This window comes from Falco rusticolus, chromosome 13, assembly GCF_015220075.1.
Source record: "Falco rusticolus isolate bFalRus1 chromosome 13, bFalRus1.pri, whole genome shotgun sequence".
NCBI classification, from domain to species: Eukaryota; Metazoa; Chordata; class Aves; order Falconiformes; family Falconidae; genus Falco; species Falco rusticolus.
Genome location: NC_051199.1, coordinates 20,521,296 through 20,539,173, shown reverse-complemented (window position 1 = coordinate 20,539,173; position 17,878 = coordinate 20,521,296). Strand labels below are relative to the sequence as shown.

Genomic DNA, 17,878 nt, shown 5'->3' with positions numbered 1-17,878 from the left:
TAGCACGGATTATATAATCATAATTTGTTAATAAAGTAACAGCATATATAATCCTCTAAAATCTAGTCAGAAATAACACTTGTTTTGCAGCATATGAAGTGATACTGACATCTGCAAGCTACACTGCACCAGACTTTAATAATGCAACCAAAACCAATTAAATTCTGGCCAGATGCTTATTTTCTCAGTAATGAAAACCTTTTATATGTCACTTACCTCCATTTTCATAGCTATCATAACCATTAGAGGGTCTCCAATCTGAACCTTATCCCCTGCTTTCACGAACACCTACAATTCAAGAGAAAATTGACAAATTAATCATGCACGTCTGTACCATTAAAGATCATTAGCTGGATCTTGGCTAGCACAATCCACTCAGTGATTGTCGTTTACAAAACAGCCTCATAATTTCTTTGTTATTGTTGAATTGGGTGTCTGGGTTCTCTAGATAATACTCAAGGAAAGTTAGGGGCTACAGAAGAGAGAGAGGTTCAGGAGCAGCTAACAGGACAACCAGGAAGCCATCTGCGTATCAAAGAAACACAAGAGACAATGTACCCTTTCTGGGCTTAAAAGCTTCTATTTTGCTAAAGTGCAGAACTTCTTCTGGAGCCAGTCCCTGAAGTTTTTAAAACAAAATCCAGAAAGAAGACTGCAGGAGCCACCTAGTTTTTTCTGCAGTAACTGATTTAGGGTATTCACTCAGTATGCAAGAGATCCACATTCAACGTACTCCACCCTCTGAAAGGTTCATGACTTTTTATTGCTAGCAGAATCCGTCTGTTAAATGCTCCTGGAAATCTCTTCTATCAAAACTTTGTCACTGTACAGAGGAATACACAACACTTGCTGAGCTAAAGAAAAAAAAAATACAACCAGAAGCAGCAAAACACACAGCTTAACAAAATAGGCATTTCTGAGTATTTCTTTTCTTGCAAGTGCATCTTGCATCTCTCTCTCTTGGTTAAATGAAACCGACCAAACAGCTTGTAACATTTCAGGGAACTTCAACTTAAAAAGTAATTAAGATGAAGAAAAAATTATTTAAGCAGTAGTTAAATACTCAGATCTTCCATAGCTCTAGAAGACTAGAAGCCTGAAAAACGTGGGTGGATGCTGAAAACTCAGAGTAAACAGGGCGTTTTTCAACTGGGAGAAGTCACAGAGCACTGGCATTTCTGGCCCTGATTCTTTCCTGGCAGTACAGAAGCAAGCACCATTTCTGGAAGAGTGGACTTGGATATATATTGGAGAATTAATTTCCTACCTGTATTATTATAATTACCTTTTCAACTGTGCCTGTCATGGGTGCTACAGCACCACTCTGCATTCCCACTGAACTCACTGCAGATAAGTACTTGGGTACAGGAAGGCCGACCTGAGCACTACCTTCCTGCAGAAATAAAATCAATGACATGCGAGTTAACAAAATAATGCCACTAGTGCACATGCTGACACACAAGAAAAGAACAGATCCAGCTTTAGGCAAACCAGTCAGCTGTTTAGGGTGGCAGACTACTGGGGTCAGGGCAGCAAAAGGACTGTCAGCATGCTTATTACTTTTCCAGTGTCCTTAAAAAAGTCCTCTGATTCACCTAACTGTATTTTATCTTCTAAAAGTAATTATTTTTCTCACTCACTGACCATAAGCAACTAACTTACAATTATAGCTAAAAATTCAACAAGTATCAAAACAAGCAGCACAGAATGGTTTGGGTTGGAAGGGAACTTAAAGACCATCCAGTTCCAGCCCCCCCGCCATGGGCAGGGACACCTTCCACTAGACCAGGTTGCTCAAAGCCCCGTCTAAACGGCCTTGAACGCTGCCAGGGATGGGGCAGCCACAGCTGCTCTGGGCAGCCTGTGCCAGTGCCTCACCACCCTCACAGTAAAGAGCTTGAAATTATGATTCTCTCTCATATTCTCTTGCCATTTCTATTGTTCAATTACATGGATGAAACTCTGAAATATTATACTTGTGATAAGAAAGAAAGGAACTTTACCGGAAAGAAGAGATAAATGGTGTTGTCCAAAATGACCAATCTGGACTTACACACTGTTCCATTCACTGAAGACCTCAAGTAAACTGTATCATCTTCATTCACGATCTCTCCAGAAATCAGGAATGTTTTATCTTGAATCTGAAAGTTAAATGCTTTTATAAGGACAAAGGCTAACCTTTCATCAACAATAAACCAGAAGTTAGTATTTGTAGAATACACTCATAACCTGGGATTCTTCACAGATAATTCTGGAACTTAGAAAAAAAAAATAAAGCAAAAAACCTTTTTAAATCTTATGTATCCTTAACTTTTCAGTTAACAGACTGTATTCTGTATCCAATGCAATCAGCCCAGAAGATTAGCTAATATGCTCTCCCAGGACAATTGTTTATTATAAACTATGCAATAGCACTCAGCAAAGTACGAAGGTATACTATTTCTCAGGAAAAAGGCAAAGAAAAAAAATCAGAATATTCAGTTTAGTGATGCTATTAGAATCCAGTATTTTTAATTTGTCCTAGCATCTTCTTCAAACTGAAAAATCCATACTATTCAGCTGGCATAATAAGATTCCAGAGTGCTTTCCAAAAGACAGGTATCTTCCTCAGTCTTGGAAGCTTATAATACAAAAACTACAATATAGTCAGTAAACCTACAAAGGAGTGGAGGAGAACAGTGATGGAAACAGTGTCAATTAGACACCAAAACTGCAAAAGACCAAATGGAAGGGTCCTTTATTTGTAGGTAGCCCTTTCATCTTCATCAATGGAAACTGCACCTCTGCCACACCTTCAGAATACAAAGACAGTAAGAATATGAATATAAGTGCATTACATTTAACTGGTATTTTTAGTTCTAAGTCTATCACCGAGCAAATAATCAGAGACTTGCTGGTCTTTCAGGATGTTGCAAGTAAAGATAAAATTTAGTTTTCATTTACATAGTTGCATACTATTTTTCTGCTGAATGAAGACCTTATAACATGCATTGAAAGGATACTATTGATCCAATTCCTCGGGGGAAAAAAATTGTTTGCTTCATCAGTATCCAGAGCAGGGGCACAAATTAGGGCAACACCCTGGGCAGCACTGTCAGTGCTTGTCAGTTCCACGGCCCAACAACCTGCTCTAGTTGATTGGCCTCAGGACAGGTTTTGCAGCACTCCAGAGGCACTGTCCTTCTCATAACCAGTTCCTGATTCTGCTTCTCCATCCCTTATCTCCAGCTTCTCTCCATTCCCATCTCAACCCCCATTCTTCCTTCTTCCCCGAGAGTCTACATTCCCCAACAGTTGCACTTCCCCTCCCCAAAAGGCTTCTATGGTCCTTCCAGCCTCTTTTTATTTTTTGCTGGTATTACTTATACGAGATAAACCTAAAGTATAAAAGCTCTCCTGCATTACATATGTAATCAATACACTCAAAATAACCTGGGTACTACTTGAGGGATGAGGGCTATCTCAGTATTCATATCAGCAGAAATAAGGGTTTGAGTTACCCAACATGTCATTATACACATGAAAGCACAACAATTTTCTCACTATTTTTTTTAGTACGTTCATCTCTACACAGTCTAAGCAGCCCATAAATACTGACTTATTCTCATAATTCCCCTTCTCTGAATATTGGAAATAACAAGCTGGCCCACAGAGAGACTGCATTCTTGGGCATGCAATCATCCTGGGTGCCAAATTTGAGAAAAACCCCATTTGACTCCAGGTGATGCACTTGGCAAAATACAACCCTCATAAGCCACACAACTGGAAACAATCACATATGCACACCCAAAAATACCTAATGTTAAAGGCATCTTTAGTTGTGTCCTATAGGACCTCTATAGCAGAGACAGAGAAAGAAGCCAATTCTATGGGGCATCATTCAGTTTTTTAACCAAATTTACTGCTTCCATCATTTCTCATTTCATTTGGTAATCACTTTCCAATTTCCATCTTCAAAATAAAAAAAGTGTTATCTTACAGATAATGCTCTAGAAAGCTTTTATTTATCCCACAGGAGATCCATCTCATGCACAGAATAAAGCAGAAGTCCTGTGGAAAGAAAGTCTTTTTAAATGCAGATTTAAATCTAATTTCTGATGTTTTAGAAAGACAAATTTAAGGAAAGGGAAAATAAAGATCTTTAAATACTGGGAAAACAAATGCTTTTCTTAGCCTTATTTTCAGAAACATTTTAGTAGCTCTTCCATGCCAATCCAGCATCTAGCACAGATAATTTCAGGCCAAAATAATAGTCTACAACAGCTACAAGCAAACCAGAAGTAGAATCCCGTATCAGTAATTACCAAGCAACTTCAGTAACAGTTAATACTAAGAAAAGTCTACAAGAAACTGAGTCTTCTTTTATCTAATGAAATATCTAAAAAAATTGGACTTGTACCTGCATGTTGTATGACCCTCCTTGATTGTAACTTACAGCTATATCCACAACTGTTCAATAAAACAAAATACATACATGTGAGTAGATTTAATTATAGGATCTAGAAACAATGACATAAAAACAATATTTAGTCTAGCATTCTTGACAAAAAGACACCTACTAATACTAAGAAAAGAACAAGTATTTTCAGATTAGCTCAGTACACACTGCAGATTTCATACTGAATTCTAGAAAATTTTCTTCAAAGATGAACACCTGAAATTATGCCCTGAAATACAGATTTCAGTGCTGAGGACAAAAATGAAGTAAAAAAACTCAATGGCAGTCAGCTCTTTTTAAAATCTCAACCTTACTCATTTAAATTATGAACATTAATAGTGCCATTTGAATTTGGTTTATATCTCCTCAAGATCTAACAGTGCGGATTAAGCATGCAATTCTGTGAACTCTCAGCTTAAATTTCATAAAACTCATACTGCTTCTATTTGCCATTTCTTAGCCTGAATCTTCAAGCACCAGTTAAAATAATGTTATCCATAAAGTACGTCCTCTCCCTCCACGCACTTCTTTATCAACTTACCGTTTTCCCCATCCAGCAGAGACAGTTTTCTAGTATAACATATATTTATTCTTCTACCAGTACTGGATGCAAATGGTGAGAATTTATCTAGAACACAAAATACACAGAAACGTTACTTTCATTCTACTTTGGCAAAACACAGTACTTAGAACTTACACCATAAAATCACTGTCCTATTATTACTACCATCATACATCTATAATTATATCGCACATAAAAGATTGGGGAGCCACTGTAATAGTGACAATCCCTCCTCAAGCTTCAACACCGAATAAACATGCCGTGTAACCTACTGAAAACCTGGCAGTACCAACAGCACTTACTAAGAGTCTTAACTGTTCTCAATGAACACATCCTTGAACAGGACAAGAAAGGATGAGAATTCAAGTGCAACACAGCACAGATGGACCTTTAGGTGAAGGTTTCAACTCTAAGAGTAGTCAAATGTGGCAGCAAATTGCTGGGGAAGACTGAAGGTTTTTCTTTCCCTTGGTGTTTTTGAGAATGGATCACATATACAGCTCTCAGATGCTGCCCGATTAGTTTATCATCTCTTGAAGCAAGGGACTAGTGTATGGAAACCTTTCCAATCCCACTCTCCAATGTTTCCAGGATAGTTAAGTGGAGAAGGAAAGAAAATTAATGAGGTTGTTGGCAGCATGTATTAGATTTATATGAAGTTTTTGTTAACAGTAATCACATGCCCCAGTGGTATAGCCATTAACAGTGTTGAACTCAAGAACGCTCACCTCCCGGAGTCCTGTTCATTCCGTTAAACCCCACTGCCTCTCCCAACCCTAGCAGAGTCAATTTTATCTCTGAAGACCTTGGGCCAACTGTAGGATTAATAGTCGCACATACTCCCCTGTTCATGCTTGTAAAGGGCAGAGTACACAGTGACACCAATTACAAACGCCAAGGTCATTCAGATAGTGCCTGTCTGCAGTGCTGCGGGGAGCAGCCTGTACATTACAGTGGTGATATATTCAGTATCTGTCCCTTAACAAAAGTTACAGTCTGCTCTGCGTGTAAATATCTGACTGAGAGATGCCAGAATGCAGAACCCTGAACAGGCACAAAGCAAAAAGGGAGCACACAAGCTAAATAATTGCACATGAGCTCGCAGCACCGTCTCATCCAGTCACGAATAAAACAACACAAAAGAACGATCCTTACCATCTGACTGATCTCTAAAAGCATCTGTTTGCATCTTCTCTTTCAGTATGAGTCCTAGAGCCGCCTGACACATAACTTCAGGCGGGGTTGCCTTTTTGGTTGGAAATAGTTCATCGTGGTGTTGAGGAATGAAATTAGTGTGCACGTTTCCAGCCTCAAATTGTGGGTGTCCTGACAGGCTCAGTAAGAAATCAATATTAGTGCTTAATCCTACTATCTGTAAAGAAAAAGAAGCATATTGCCAAATTGAAATGAAGTTATGAATGAATATACAGCTTTCTGCTCAATTTATGCATAGATGAATCTTTCTTCAGCCAGCACCAAAACGTTTATCAATAAAATGTAATTAATTCAACTGGTCTGGTTTATTACATATGAAAACACTGCTTTTAAAAAGAAAAGAATAAAAACACAACACAAAAACAAGAGTGGCTTTCTCAAAAGCACTGTTTTCAAAATGCTACCTTTGTCCACTGTGAAGTCAAAGGATGTTTTCCAGCAATAGTAATGGGAAGTAATTTAGGAAAAAAAAAATACTGTTTTGGAAAATCATGCTCGTGAGTATCTAAAAAAACATTCCTAATATGAAAAATGCCTCTTATTAAAAATGAGTTACAATAGTTTCAGATATTTCACATTTGATATTTTAATAGTAACAAAAGGGAACAATGACTTCTATAAATTTATTAAATACTATCCATTTCCTGTACTGCAAAATACCTAAGCAAAAACCATGAACATAGAAATAATTATTTTAGAGGAATCAGTGAAACTGGTAACTATATTGTACTGTCAACTGTCAACATTTATTGACAGAACTACTAAGAAAGTTCTGAAAAAAATTAAGGGAATTCTTTTATCTCTTTCACTTGCAATAATCTTCATTTTTAGCTAAAACAATAGCGGGCCAAACATTTGCAGTACCTCAATCACCTTTATGTTGCTGATTTAAAAGTGTAAATTAATTCTGCACAAATAATATCAGTCTCACCTCAAGTTAAACCTTCTGAATTCCACTTCTGAAAATAGATAAGTGTAGGTTTTATAGGGGGGAAAGGGACCAGTTTTTAAAAAGAACTGACAATATTAGAAATCCTCCGTATTTCTTTATCACCCATATAGTCTAAAATATAGTTGTTAGAAATTACAAGCAAACATTGTCTGACACAAATTCCACCTACAAATTCCTTCGGTTTTGAGAAAGCTCACATTAAAATTGACGATGTTGTTTAGCCTTACTCTTCTACAAAGTCCCAGCTGCATCATCCAGCTGAAGATACCACAAACTTAAGAAAAATCTATGTGTAAAGCTGGACTTCCCACATACTGACTCCACCAATGAAAACAATTTGCAAATTAGGAAAAAATGCAGCTTCTGCAAACAAATAATTAATCTGAAATGGTAGTGGCAATGCAGGCTTCTTCTTGAAAGCCACTTTTGGTTTATTGTAGTATTTTACCCATATTTTGTTAGCTCAAGATGTTCATAAAGTTAGCTCCAGATCTGAAATCATACCAAGTTCTTTTTACTTACATTGTATCGATGCAAACTGTATCGCAACTTTCTCAGTGCTGCTTGACGGTCCTCGGCCCACACAACGAGCTTTGCAATCATTGGATCATAATGAACAGAAACCTCATCACCTAAAATATATTTTAAAAATCCTGTAACACTAAACCAAGCATTTCTGAAAGTTGGTAATGCATAGTACTGCACACCATATGGCATTCAACTCTGACACAATTGACGGCCACATTTCTTTATGTCCTTTAAGAACCTTTGATGACGTGACCTGGCATTTCAATTCCAAGGACAACTTCAGTACAGACTATTGCAGAGGTAACATTACTCAACTTCAATTTTCTTTGTTGCAATCAGAACGAAGGATTGACAAATTGCGATGAGAATATAATCAGCATCATCCAATGGACAATAATTTGGATACAGGTAAATAAAGAGGTAAATAAAATATTCAGTAATTGACCAAAAGTACGTAGACAATCACAAGGAAGAATAATGCTGTAGAGATTAGTCTTTGTAACAACACCCTGTCAGACAAACTTGTTTAGGCCAGGGAGGGAAATGCTTATAAAGAAGAGCTTCTGATGTTAAATATTTCTCATCAGACCACTGCCTTCAGTTTTACCTTGTCTGACTCCAGTTTCTATCCTGGTGAAACTATCAGGTGGTGGGGTGGATAAGTGCAACAACGGCCCAGCCCCTGGCATAAAGTTATTATTAGGGTCTTCAGCATATATTCTAGCTTCAAACGCATGGCCCCGGAGTAGAATCTCCTCCTGCATTAAGGGAAGCTTCTCTCCTGCTGCAACCTGAAAACAGTATTTTTTTTAATTCAGGATCAATATTCTGGATTGCCAATGTATGAATTATTAAATATTTTTCTTCTAAACATGAACAACTAGAAAGCACATTAAAAAAAAAGCACAAGGACAAAAAAGTGGTAGGTCATAAAAGGCTAATTCTGAATTTAGTCCTTCCTTTTCTCTGGGAGTAACCAGTCAAAGGATTTTGAATTATTACTGTGTAAACTGACCTCCCAGTATTCCACGCAGCTGAAACATAACGGAAAAACAATCTAATATTTTTCTGCTGGTTATGTCAAAAAATAATTAAATGTTTAAATTAAAGCCTGGTCAACTAAGACAAGATTTTATTAGAGAATAATTGCTCCAAAAGCAGATGATAAAATGGATTAGCGACATATGCTGTTGATTCTTCTGCATACTGTGGGACCTGCACACTTACGGAAATATTTCTTAAAGGGGATTTCTAACAATTTAAGAATGTTTACTGGGGAAGGAAAAATTGTTTTATTACTCAAAGGAATTCACATGGGAAAATACAAGTTCCTATCAAAAAAATTTGTAGTAACATTTCATCTTCTTTTGAAATGTCAGGGATTTTCCATACTCTGCCTTCTGCCACCGAACTCTGGGCTTCAGCAGAGACAGCACAATAGAACTTAGTCTTCAAAGTACTACTATACAGATTCACAAACATAATCTCTCCAAGAACTGACTCATTAAGCCACATGTGAAGACCACCACACTTTTCCACTCTATCTCTTTCTCTTTCTTCCAGTATGGTTTGTTCCCTGCTCCAACTCAGCACTCAATTTCCATTCCCAGATGAGGAACCCAAAAGTTCATCCTTTTCGCATCAGCATTTGCCATTTCAGTTGTTCTTCTGGTTACACTAAACACTCCCCTACCCTATCTTTACTTAAGCTAAATGTGTGCTGCTATCCTCACTTTTGGATTTATCTAACCTAAATCATTTTTCATTGCAGTTCCCTAAGGTCCAAAACTTTTTGTTATCATTTGAAGATGTGATTAATCTCTCTGCAAATTGGGTGTGTGAGGAAATAACCTGTTTCCAGTCCACACAGCTAGACCTTTACTTTAGAATGTCACTACACTGGTAGAACATCAGACGTGTTTTTGTGATGAATCTCCAACAGCCTGATCTGAGAATGACTTTTGGGCCAGAGATACATTTGAACTAGAGTTTTAAAAAATTTTCAGCGTGGCAAGCGAAAGATCAGGACCCTACTCCCGCCACTTTCCACATTCTCTATAATCTCTCTAAATATACTTTAAAAATATTTTTTCTCTACACAACTGAAAGATGAGTTTGTTGGAATTCAAAGCATCTCCACAATGCTCTATAATCAAGTAAAATAATATAAGATGTTTCTTTGGAGCAAAGGAAATTCTACCCTATTAGCTGAATAGGATCTGAAAACCTATCTGGTCTTTCATAGGCAACGCCAAAGAGTACTATTCACCCGAGAAGAGGAACTCTACATGTAGATTCAATTAACACTTACCCTTAGCTGCCACTCTACCAAGTCTGTTCCAGTGATCATCTCAGTAACAGGGTGCTCTACTTGCAGTCGGGTATTCATCTCCATGAAGTAAAAATTGTGTCGTGAGTCCATAATGAATTCCACTGTTCCTGAAGTATTTAATAAAAGGGCACTTCACCAAAACAAGATGTTTTCAGAATGGACACCTAAGACAATCAATTTATGCCTGGACAAAACTACTATTTCTAAATCAGATACACTGAATTTCATTAAATTCCACACAAGTGATCTTAAAACAGTCACACAACTGAGGTCTGAAAACAGAACGGTTGTTTCCTTGCACATGTATACATCCTGTGCTGTTTAGTAGCCATTCTCCTCACAGCAAGAGCTGCATTTTGTTAGAGCTGTAAGAAGTGCATCAAGATGCTTTTCAGTATTGCATATACGTATTAAGGCACGTAATTATTTTTGAAAAATAAGTATCCCAAGAAAGCAGTGAGAAAAACTCACAAATTATTTTAGCAGCTTGTTTTTCATCTTGGAAATAGTGTGGACTTTGTACAGACAGTGAGTGGTACTTTTCTTTTAAAGGCTTTACTATTATTTATATGCTGAAAGAGAAATTATTTTTCCCTTGCTCTGCTCAAATTTACTAACATTCACAAGGCTCACTTTCCAACAACAACCTAGTTGATAGAATTACCTGCTCTGACACCTTTTCTTTCTGTTCCTCAGCTGACACTGGTCTTAAGCTCAGACCAGGTATGCCGATTTGAATTTGTAATTACATCAAAGTCAACTATGTGATTACTTGCTTAAACCTCAAAAAATCTGGGGGATGTGTGTCATACTCTAAAACAATCAGATCCATTTGCTTTGAGACTTAAAGTCTTATTAAGTTAAAAGCATACCTCTAAGCAGCCATAACTCCACACTTACCAGCTCCCACGTAATTCACTGCTTTAGCTGCTTTGACAGCAGCTTCTCCAAGTCTCTTTCGAACTTCAGAATTAATTCCTGGCTGTAAATAACAGTAATACAAAACCCTATAAATTATTGTGAATTTTGGTGATATTAAACATACTGTGAATTCATATTTTACCGTATTTAGCAACGATAGTGAAATCCTTATTGATGTTACACTTGAAATCTATATAATTATTCCCTGAGAATCATTTTCCTAAAGAAAGTAATTTTTTCAGTTGGAACATTTTCTGCAGCAAAATTAAAACAGGTATTGAGAATTACAAATAAATCACCACCTGCTGAATAAATTTGATGGGGGTTAGCATTTACTCTAAAAATACGTCTGTTCATAAAAAATATTACAAGAACTTTCTGCTCACCCCAGGCGCCTCTTCAATGATCTTCTGATGTCTCCTTTGCACACTGCAGTCTCTTTCAAACAAATGCACTGCGTTGCCATGCTGGTCACCAAACACTTGCACTTCAACATGCCTGTTCCATAATAATACATGTTTCAAGGTATTTCAATAAAACTCCAATCCTGCGACTGACTTCACCAAACAGAGTTTGAATGTGTACACAGTCCTGTATGCTTCAGTAGGACTTCTTATAGATTTAAGTGTCTTCCCTTAAACAGCCAAAAATGCAGAGATGAGACTGTTGTTATGCAGGATTTCAACTCTTTCAGACTTCCGCAATCTCCTAAACAAACTAGCAGCCTAAATGCCAGCTACTGCAGTGAAACCTCATAGGTCATAGCACAAACAAGATACTTATGTAAAGGCTGCTACCTCTATATTAGTTATTTTATCCACTTCACTATTATTCTGTAGCAACTCACAAGAGGCAGCAGCCCTGGCTCAGGAATAACATTGTTTATTTCAACACACTATTTCAAAGGACAACTATTAGGTGGCAGAACTCCATTCCATGTATAAAACTAACAAAAATCTCTCACTATTCTAATAATCCTCTGATGCTGGCAAAAAAAATTCCCCAGGAATTTAATGAGATTTTTCTCATGCCCATCTGACAGCGTAAGTAGGCCACCAGTTTCTTTAGAAAAAATGCTTTCTTTATAGTGATGCTTCAAGAAAAACAGATGTAAAGTACAAGAGCATCAAATAGACCTCTGTGAGAAGTTCTTTATAAAAAAATCAATCAGCTCAGTTTCACATGTCAGACATGAGCTAAAGACTATGGCTTCTGTTCTAATATCAAAATAGGAAAAGATTAAATAACTAGTTTAGGACACCTGAGGGCAGCAAACACACCATGTCAGCTCGATTCAGGTCTGTAGTTTAAGAACTATAAAGCGATTACTTTTTTTTCTAGATGCCAATTAAGTTTAGAAAGCTCACTCAAGGAGGAATATCAATATTATTAAATGCCACTGTCGTGTCTCCCAAACAGCAGTATTTTAATTCTTACCATTCAAAACAAAGTCACTACAAGAAATTCAATACATTATAAACAATCCTGACTAAAGATCTGTCATAGTGCAAATAAAACATACAAGACCCATTTTCATCCTACTACTAAAACAATTATGTTTATTTAACAGTAGAATAAACATTACAGTGTTTATATTACAACATCTATTTCTCACCTTGGATTATCCACAAATTTCTCAATCAGCATTGCATCATCATTGAAAGACTTCTTTGCTTCTCTCCTAGCTGATTCTAGTTGGTCCAGAAACTCCTTTTCTGAGTGAGCAATTCTCATGCCCTAAAACACAGGAAGAAAGCACATCTAAACGTCTTAAAATATGGTAGACAATAAAAACTCTTGTTGCACAAAAACAGCAAGAAATGAGCTTAACGATAAAAATTTTCCCTTCTTTCTTAAAACTTTAGCAAAATGGTGTATCAACTTCCAGTAAGATAGTTCTACCATGTCCCAGAAGTGCCAGAAGAAGTGTAAAAAAATAGGTATAACTCCACTGGTAAAGATGAGTAGGAAATTCAATTTTATTCTTAAAACATCATAGAAATTTTCCAAGGTTGGCAGAGAAAACTTGATTCCACTACAGAAAAAATACAGTTATTTTGGAAATAATTAGAATTCTCTATCATCGTTTTTATAGAAATTTATTTCAGAGTAAAATCAGATTTAGACAGTGAATTCACCATACATTAAAAAGTGTCTAGACACCAAATACTTAAGTAGTATTTCTAATCACTTCTTATGCAACATTTAAAACTGTTAGCAAAAACAGTCACAGAAACTATCACAGAGTAATTTCACACAAACAAATCCAGAGGACAACCTTTCTGCTTACGTGAATTACTGGAGGCCCATTGAAATAAACAAAACTCTTCTAATTATACCAGCTACTTACCTTGTGCCTGACTGCACCACAAAAGGAACTGAGATTTCATAGTGCTAGATTGGACATTAATAATAAATTTTACTGAAAAGTAGTTTGCCAGTTTCTTTGTTTTCAGATTTCTTTTAGAATACTCTATGACAGATACCGAGACATGCTAATTTTACACCATGTGAGGAACAGATTAGCTCCTTTACCTTTCCTCCACCTCCGCGAACAGCTTTAATCATTACTGGATATCCTATTCTCTTGGCATGATCCTTTAGACACTCATCGGATTGATCTTCTCCATGATAACCTTCAACAACAGGAACGCCAGCAGCAGACATTATAGCTTTGGAAGTGCTTTGACAGAACAGTTTTATGTTTAGAATGATGGTAATATTTTTCTCTTACTTTAAGCTCCAAACTTGTATATGTTCCCAATGTTAATTGTCCTCATAAAAGTAGTTCCTGTGACCTCAACAGGACTACTTACATAAATGGGTTACATACAATTGGATTGTAATTAACCAAATGCTTCAAACAGGGATTTCTTTTTTTCTCTCCAAGCCCTCCACATAAAAGCAGTAATTAGTTGCAGGCTTACTGTTCTTTCCTATCTTTTGACCCACATCATAGAGGCTAAAACCTAACATTTTCAAATTATAACGCCATATCCTGCCAAAACTATATTTAAAGTTGTACAAAGAAAAAACTCTTCATAAGGGATGGATTCACAGCACACACAAAACACTCACACATACAAATGTAATTTCAAATATGCATGCAAAACTAGTTACATTACAGAAGCAGTTTACTCTCACATTAGGAAGTGATTAAAAAAATTCTCTTAAATTAATATTACACAGTTCACGTATTAGTAACAACCGTATTTCCATATTCTTGATTCATACTTCATACCCTGGAAACATTCCTTTGATTTAAGTAACCAAGAATAAGATCCTCTTTAATGAACAAAACTTATCACCCCATTTTACATGATCCATGACAACACCTGATGATAAGGTGTTTCTTTTTCACCGTTCAAGACATTCAATCTGACTGCTAAACCCTCACCTATGTAAGACTGCAATGCCCCAATTCTGGAAAACTAAAATCAGTTCAGTATTTAATTACCAAAATCCTGGTAAGTGAACAATCTTGATTGTTTCTATGTCTATAGGAATCCCACATCTATAAACCAGGAGCTCATTCCTTTGAGGAAAACCATAGAAATAAAACACAATGAAAATGGACAGAATAAATAATTATGGGGCAACCGGTCATTTGTAAACTAATTTAACCCTGCCAAACTGTAAATTGCATAACCAAGTAACAAATCAGAAATAGATACCTCTTAATACCCATATCTCTGATAGCAGATGAAGGCGGACCTATGAAGATGATTCCCTCTTGCTTGCACAACTCTGCAAACTCTGTGTTTTCTGAGAGGAAACCATAACCTGGATGAATAGCCTAAAATAGAATAATGTTACCAGCCTATTTTTATATCAGTTTAGCTTAGAAAACCCTGAAACTTCAATAGAATGCTAAGGAAACACAAAATGGAAACACCATGGGCAAAAATAAAGAACTAAAGAGCACAGAAGTAACAGAAGATTTAAGGTCATGATCTATCTACCTGTGCTGCTGAGACCCTGGCCACCTGTATTATTTTCTCCATTGCCAAGTAACTTTGCTGTGAGGGTGCCGGACCAATGCAAAATGCTTCATCTGCCTGTTACAGGAAAAAATAGACTGTTTATTAGATAATAAAAAGCAAATTTAACTGAATTTCTGAGCTAATTATATTGCTTATCAGACTGCTAGCATGCAACAGTTTAAGTCGCTGCCTCTCTTCATGGAAAGACTCAAGGTGAAACAAATTCTCACTTTCTTCCCAAAATCGAGTCCATTCTCCAACCCCCTGTGGCTACTCTGAGTCAGAGCACCAAACTTTAATGCACTTCCCCTGAAGTTGTCAGGTGCTGAGACAGAGACTAGGCAAACTTTTCATCGATTTAAAGGAAACTTGGAAGCAGCTCTACGGAAGTGAAAACGAACTGCATTAGCACACAAATCTACTTTCACATTAAACTTATTAATGAGAAATAGTTATGAATGAACATCAATCACAAACTTAATGAATATACCTCACCATTGCTACATGCATGGAATTTCTGTCTGCTTCACTATAAACTGCTACAGACTTCACACCCATTTTCTTTGCTGTTCGCATCACTCTGCAGGCAATTTCTCCTCGGTTTGCAATAAGAATCTTTTCTATGTTGTGACATCCTATTTAAAAAGATGAAGAACAGCAAACAATTTTTAAAAGAAATATATCCTTTAAAAAATTCCTGGAAATAAAACAATTTTAAAATTCAGGTTTCTTTTTCACCATTTGTAGTGTTTATACATTTCTTCCAATAATGAAAAAACCACATGCTTCACCCAAAAGCATTTCCATGCTAGTCTTGGAATTTTTCCTTATAAATGAAACTTACTTCTGCATAAGGACTTAAGTCTTTTCTTCCTTTTAGAATCCAAGAAATATATTCTAACCCTAAAATACCACTTAAACATAAAACTTGATGCTTATCTGTTTACTGTGTACGTTCTGGATCAACTAGAAAACAATTAACACCTGTCCCTGCCCCCTTGCCCCCCAAAACTGACTCACCTTTCTTTGAAGGGCACTACTCCCCACTGATACACAGCCACAAAGAAATAACAAGATATGAATTTTTTGTTGGTTTTCTTCTTTAAACAGTGACTTACAAGCATCTATTAAGTGTCACAAGAGCACTTACAACATGGTAGAAACACAGGACCAGCACAGCCAGAGACCTCACAAGCAGAGCTAAATAGCTTAAAACTAACTAATAATATATGTATCTCTGAGTTCTAGAACATGTATTTTTAGACAACATGACAACAGGATCAGTTTAAATAATGTTGCTAAATACTTTACTTTTCCTCATATATTGTTTGAATACCATTATGCCTAAAAAGCAATTCTCACAGACTTCGCAACAGAAAAGGACTCAGAGGAAAACATCAGAAAAATGAATAGTTTTCATTCAGTTGACTATAACTAAATATGACAGATAACATTATTCAAAATGTTGTTTACACATTAAAAGATGACTTCTGTTAGGTCACCTACAGACTACTGTTTTCGTAAACTGTGTAAGTATTGAATATTTATCTAAAAACCCCACAGTTTTTCAGCAACCGCTGGTCTAAAACTAACTGTAAACCCATCCACATTACAAAAGCAATTAAACCTAGTAACTAAAGAAGTTAAATTCCATACCTGTTGTTGAGGCCCATTTCACAAATCTTTGTAATTCGTTCCACTGCCTGTACAATCACAAACGCACAGAAATGTTACAAAAGTATAAAAAGAAGGGGCAAATGAGCTACTTTTATTTTCAGGTGAGAAGACGACAGCACTAAAACCAGCTCTGAAGCTGTGGATACAACTATTTCCACAGAACATACTCAAGAACAACACGGAAGGTTACACAGGCTTCACCAGATCAAGCATTTTCATTTGTGTTTTCATTTAGACGCGACAGAAATTATCCCCTTGCTTTTTTTAGCAGCATTGAAATATAACATTATAATAATCAACATATCCTATTAAAAAAAAAAAAGGCAAATAAAAGCCAAACACAAGACAACACTCTTAGTGGACAGAACAGCCAGCGGCTGGCATTTATTGCGGAGAAGGCAATTGGTGGTATTTGGGGAAAGGAGACATTAACAACCACCAAAAAAGAGAAGTTTAAAAAGGAGATAGGAATTGCTTATAGAGAGAAAAGGGGCAACAGAAAAGAACACGAAAGGCAGCAAGAAAGAAGAGCTACGAAGAATTCCAGCAATGAAAAGTTAAACCTCAAAGGACTTAACGCTGAAGAGATGGGATAGCGAAGGCTCAGCGGCTGGGAGGAACGGTAAAAGCAGACTCCAGGGCTGTTTCAATTAACATACAGATCAACTCTGGAATCCTGGATCGAGTCCAGCAATTCTTAAACGGTACCAGACAAAAATACAGCAGCAAAAGGCAGTATCAGTAACCGGGGGGCAACCGGTGCAGCCCCCCCAGCTGCCGGCAGCTGCGGGCACCGACCCCTGCCACGGGCTCCGCACCAGCTGCTTAAAGCCAAGGGGTGGGGGTGGGTTGTTTGTTTTCTTTCTACAGAGGAGCCCGGGGTACGAGTATATCCCGCCCCGAGCAGCGGGGCCGGCCGGGCCCAGCTCCCCCGCTCCTCCCGCGGCGCAGGGCCCTCTCCCCTCCCGCCTCGGGCAGCCCGGCTCCGGGAAGCCGCTCCCGCCAGGCCCGACAGCCGCCGCCGGCTCCCTCCCGGCCGCGACCTCCGCTGCTCCTCAGCCCCCGCCGTTACCGGCCGCCGCCGCAGAGCGCGGGGAAGGGGCGGGGAGCGCAGCGGCAGCGCCCGCCGGGGCCGCATCCCGCATCCCGCATCCCGCCCCGCACTCACTGACGCCGCAGCGCCCGGAGGCAGCGACAGCCCCGCACGGCCGCCAGCACCAGCGCCATGTTGGCGAGCGCGGGGCCCGGCGGGACGGGGGGTGTGCGCGGC

At 37.8% G+C, this 17,878-nt stretch overlaps 1 protein-coding gene across 1 annotated transcript in view; it reads right to left on the bottom strand.

Moving 5' to 3' along the window:
* The window catches only part of MCCC1 (methylcrotonoyl-CoA carboxylase 1), a 20,748-nt gene extending 2,870 nt beyond the window's left edge, over positions 1-17,878 (bottom strand). Inside the window, exons 1-18 of the mRNA XM_037406764.1 lie at positions 17,777-17,878; positions 16,588-16,634; positions 15,427-15,566; positions 14,911-15,006; positions 14,623-14,744; positions 13,484-13,631; positions 12,564-12,685; positions 11,335-11,446; positions 10,928-11,009; positions 10,007-10,134; positions 8,303-8,486; positions 7,690-7,799; positions 6,156-6,372; positions 4,980-5,066; positions 4,400-4,449; positions 2,004-2,141; positions 1,286-1,393; positions 217-288 (exon numbers count right to left, since the gene is read on the bottom strand). Of these exons, the coding sequence (XP_037262661.1) occupies positions 217-288; positions 1,286-1,393; positions 2,004-2,141; positions 4,400-4,449; positions 4,980-5,066; positions 6,156-6,372; positions 7,690-7,799; positions 8,303-8,486; positions 10,007-10,134; positions 10,928-11,009; positions 11,335-11,446; positions 12,564-12,685; positions 13,484-13,631; positions 14,623-14,744; positions 14,911-15,006; positions 15,427-15,566; positions 16,588-16,634; positions 17,777-17,835 (2,022 nt within the window). The 5' untranslated portion in view covers positions 17,836-17,878. The remainder of the gene's footprint in view (positions 1-216; positions 289-1,285; positions 1,394-2,003; positions 2,142-4,399; positions 4,450-4,979; positions 5,067-6,155; positions 6,373-7,689; positions 7,800-8,302; positions 8,487-10,006; positions 10,135-10,927; positions 11,010-11,334; positions 11,447-12,563; positions 12,686-13,483; positions 13,632-14,622; positions 14,745-14,910; positions 15,007-15,426; positions 15,567-16,587; positions 16,635-17,776) is intronic.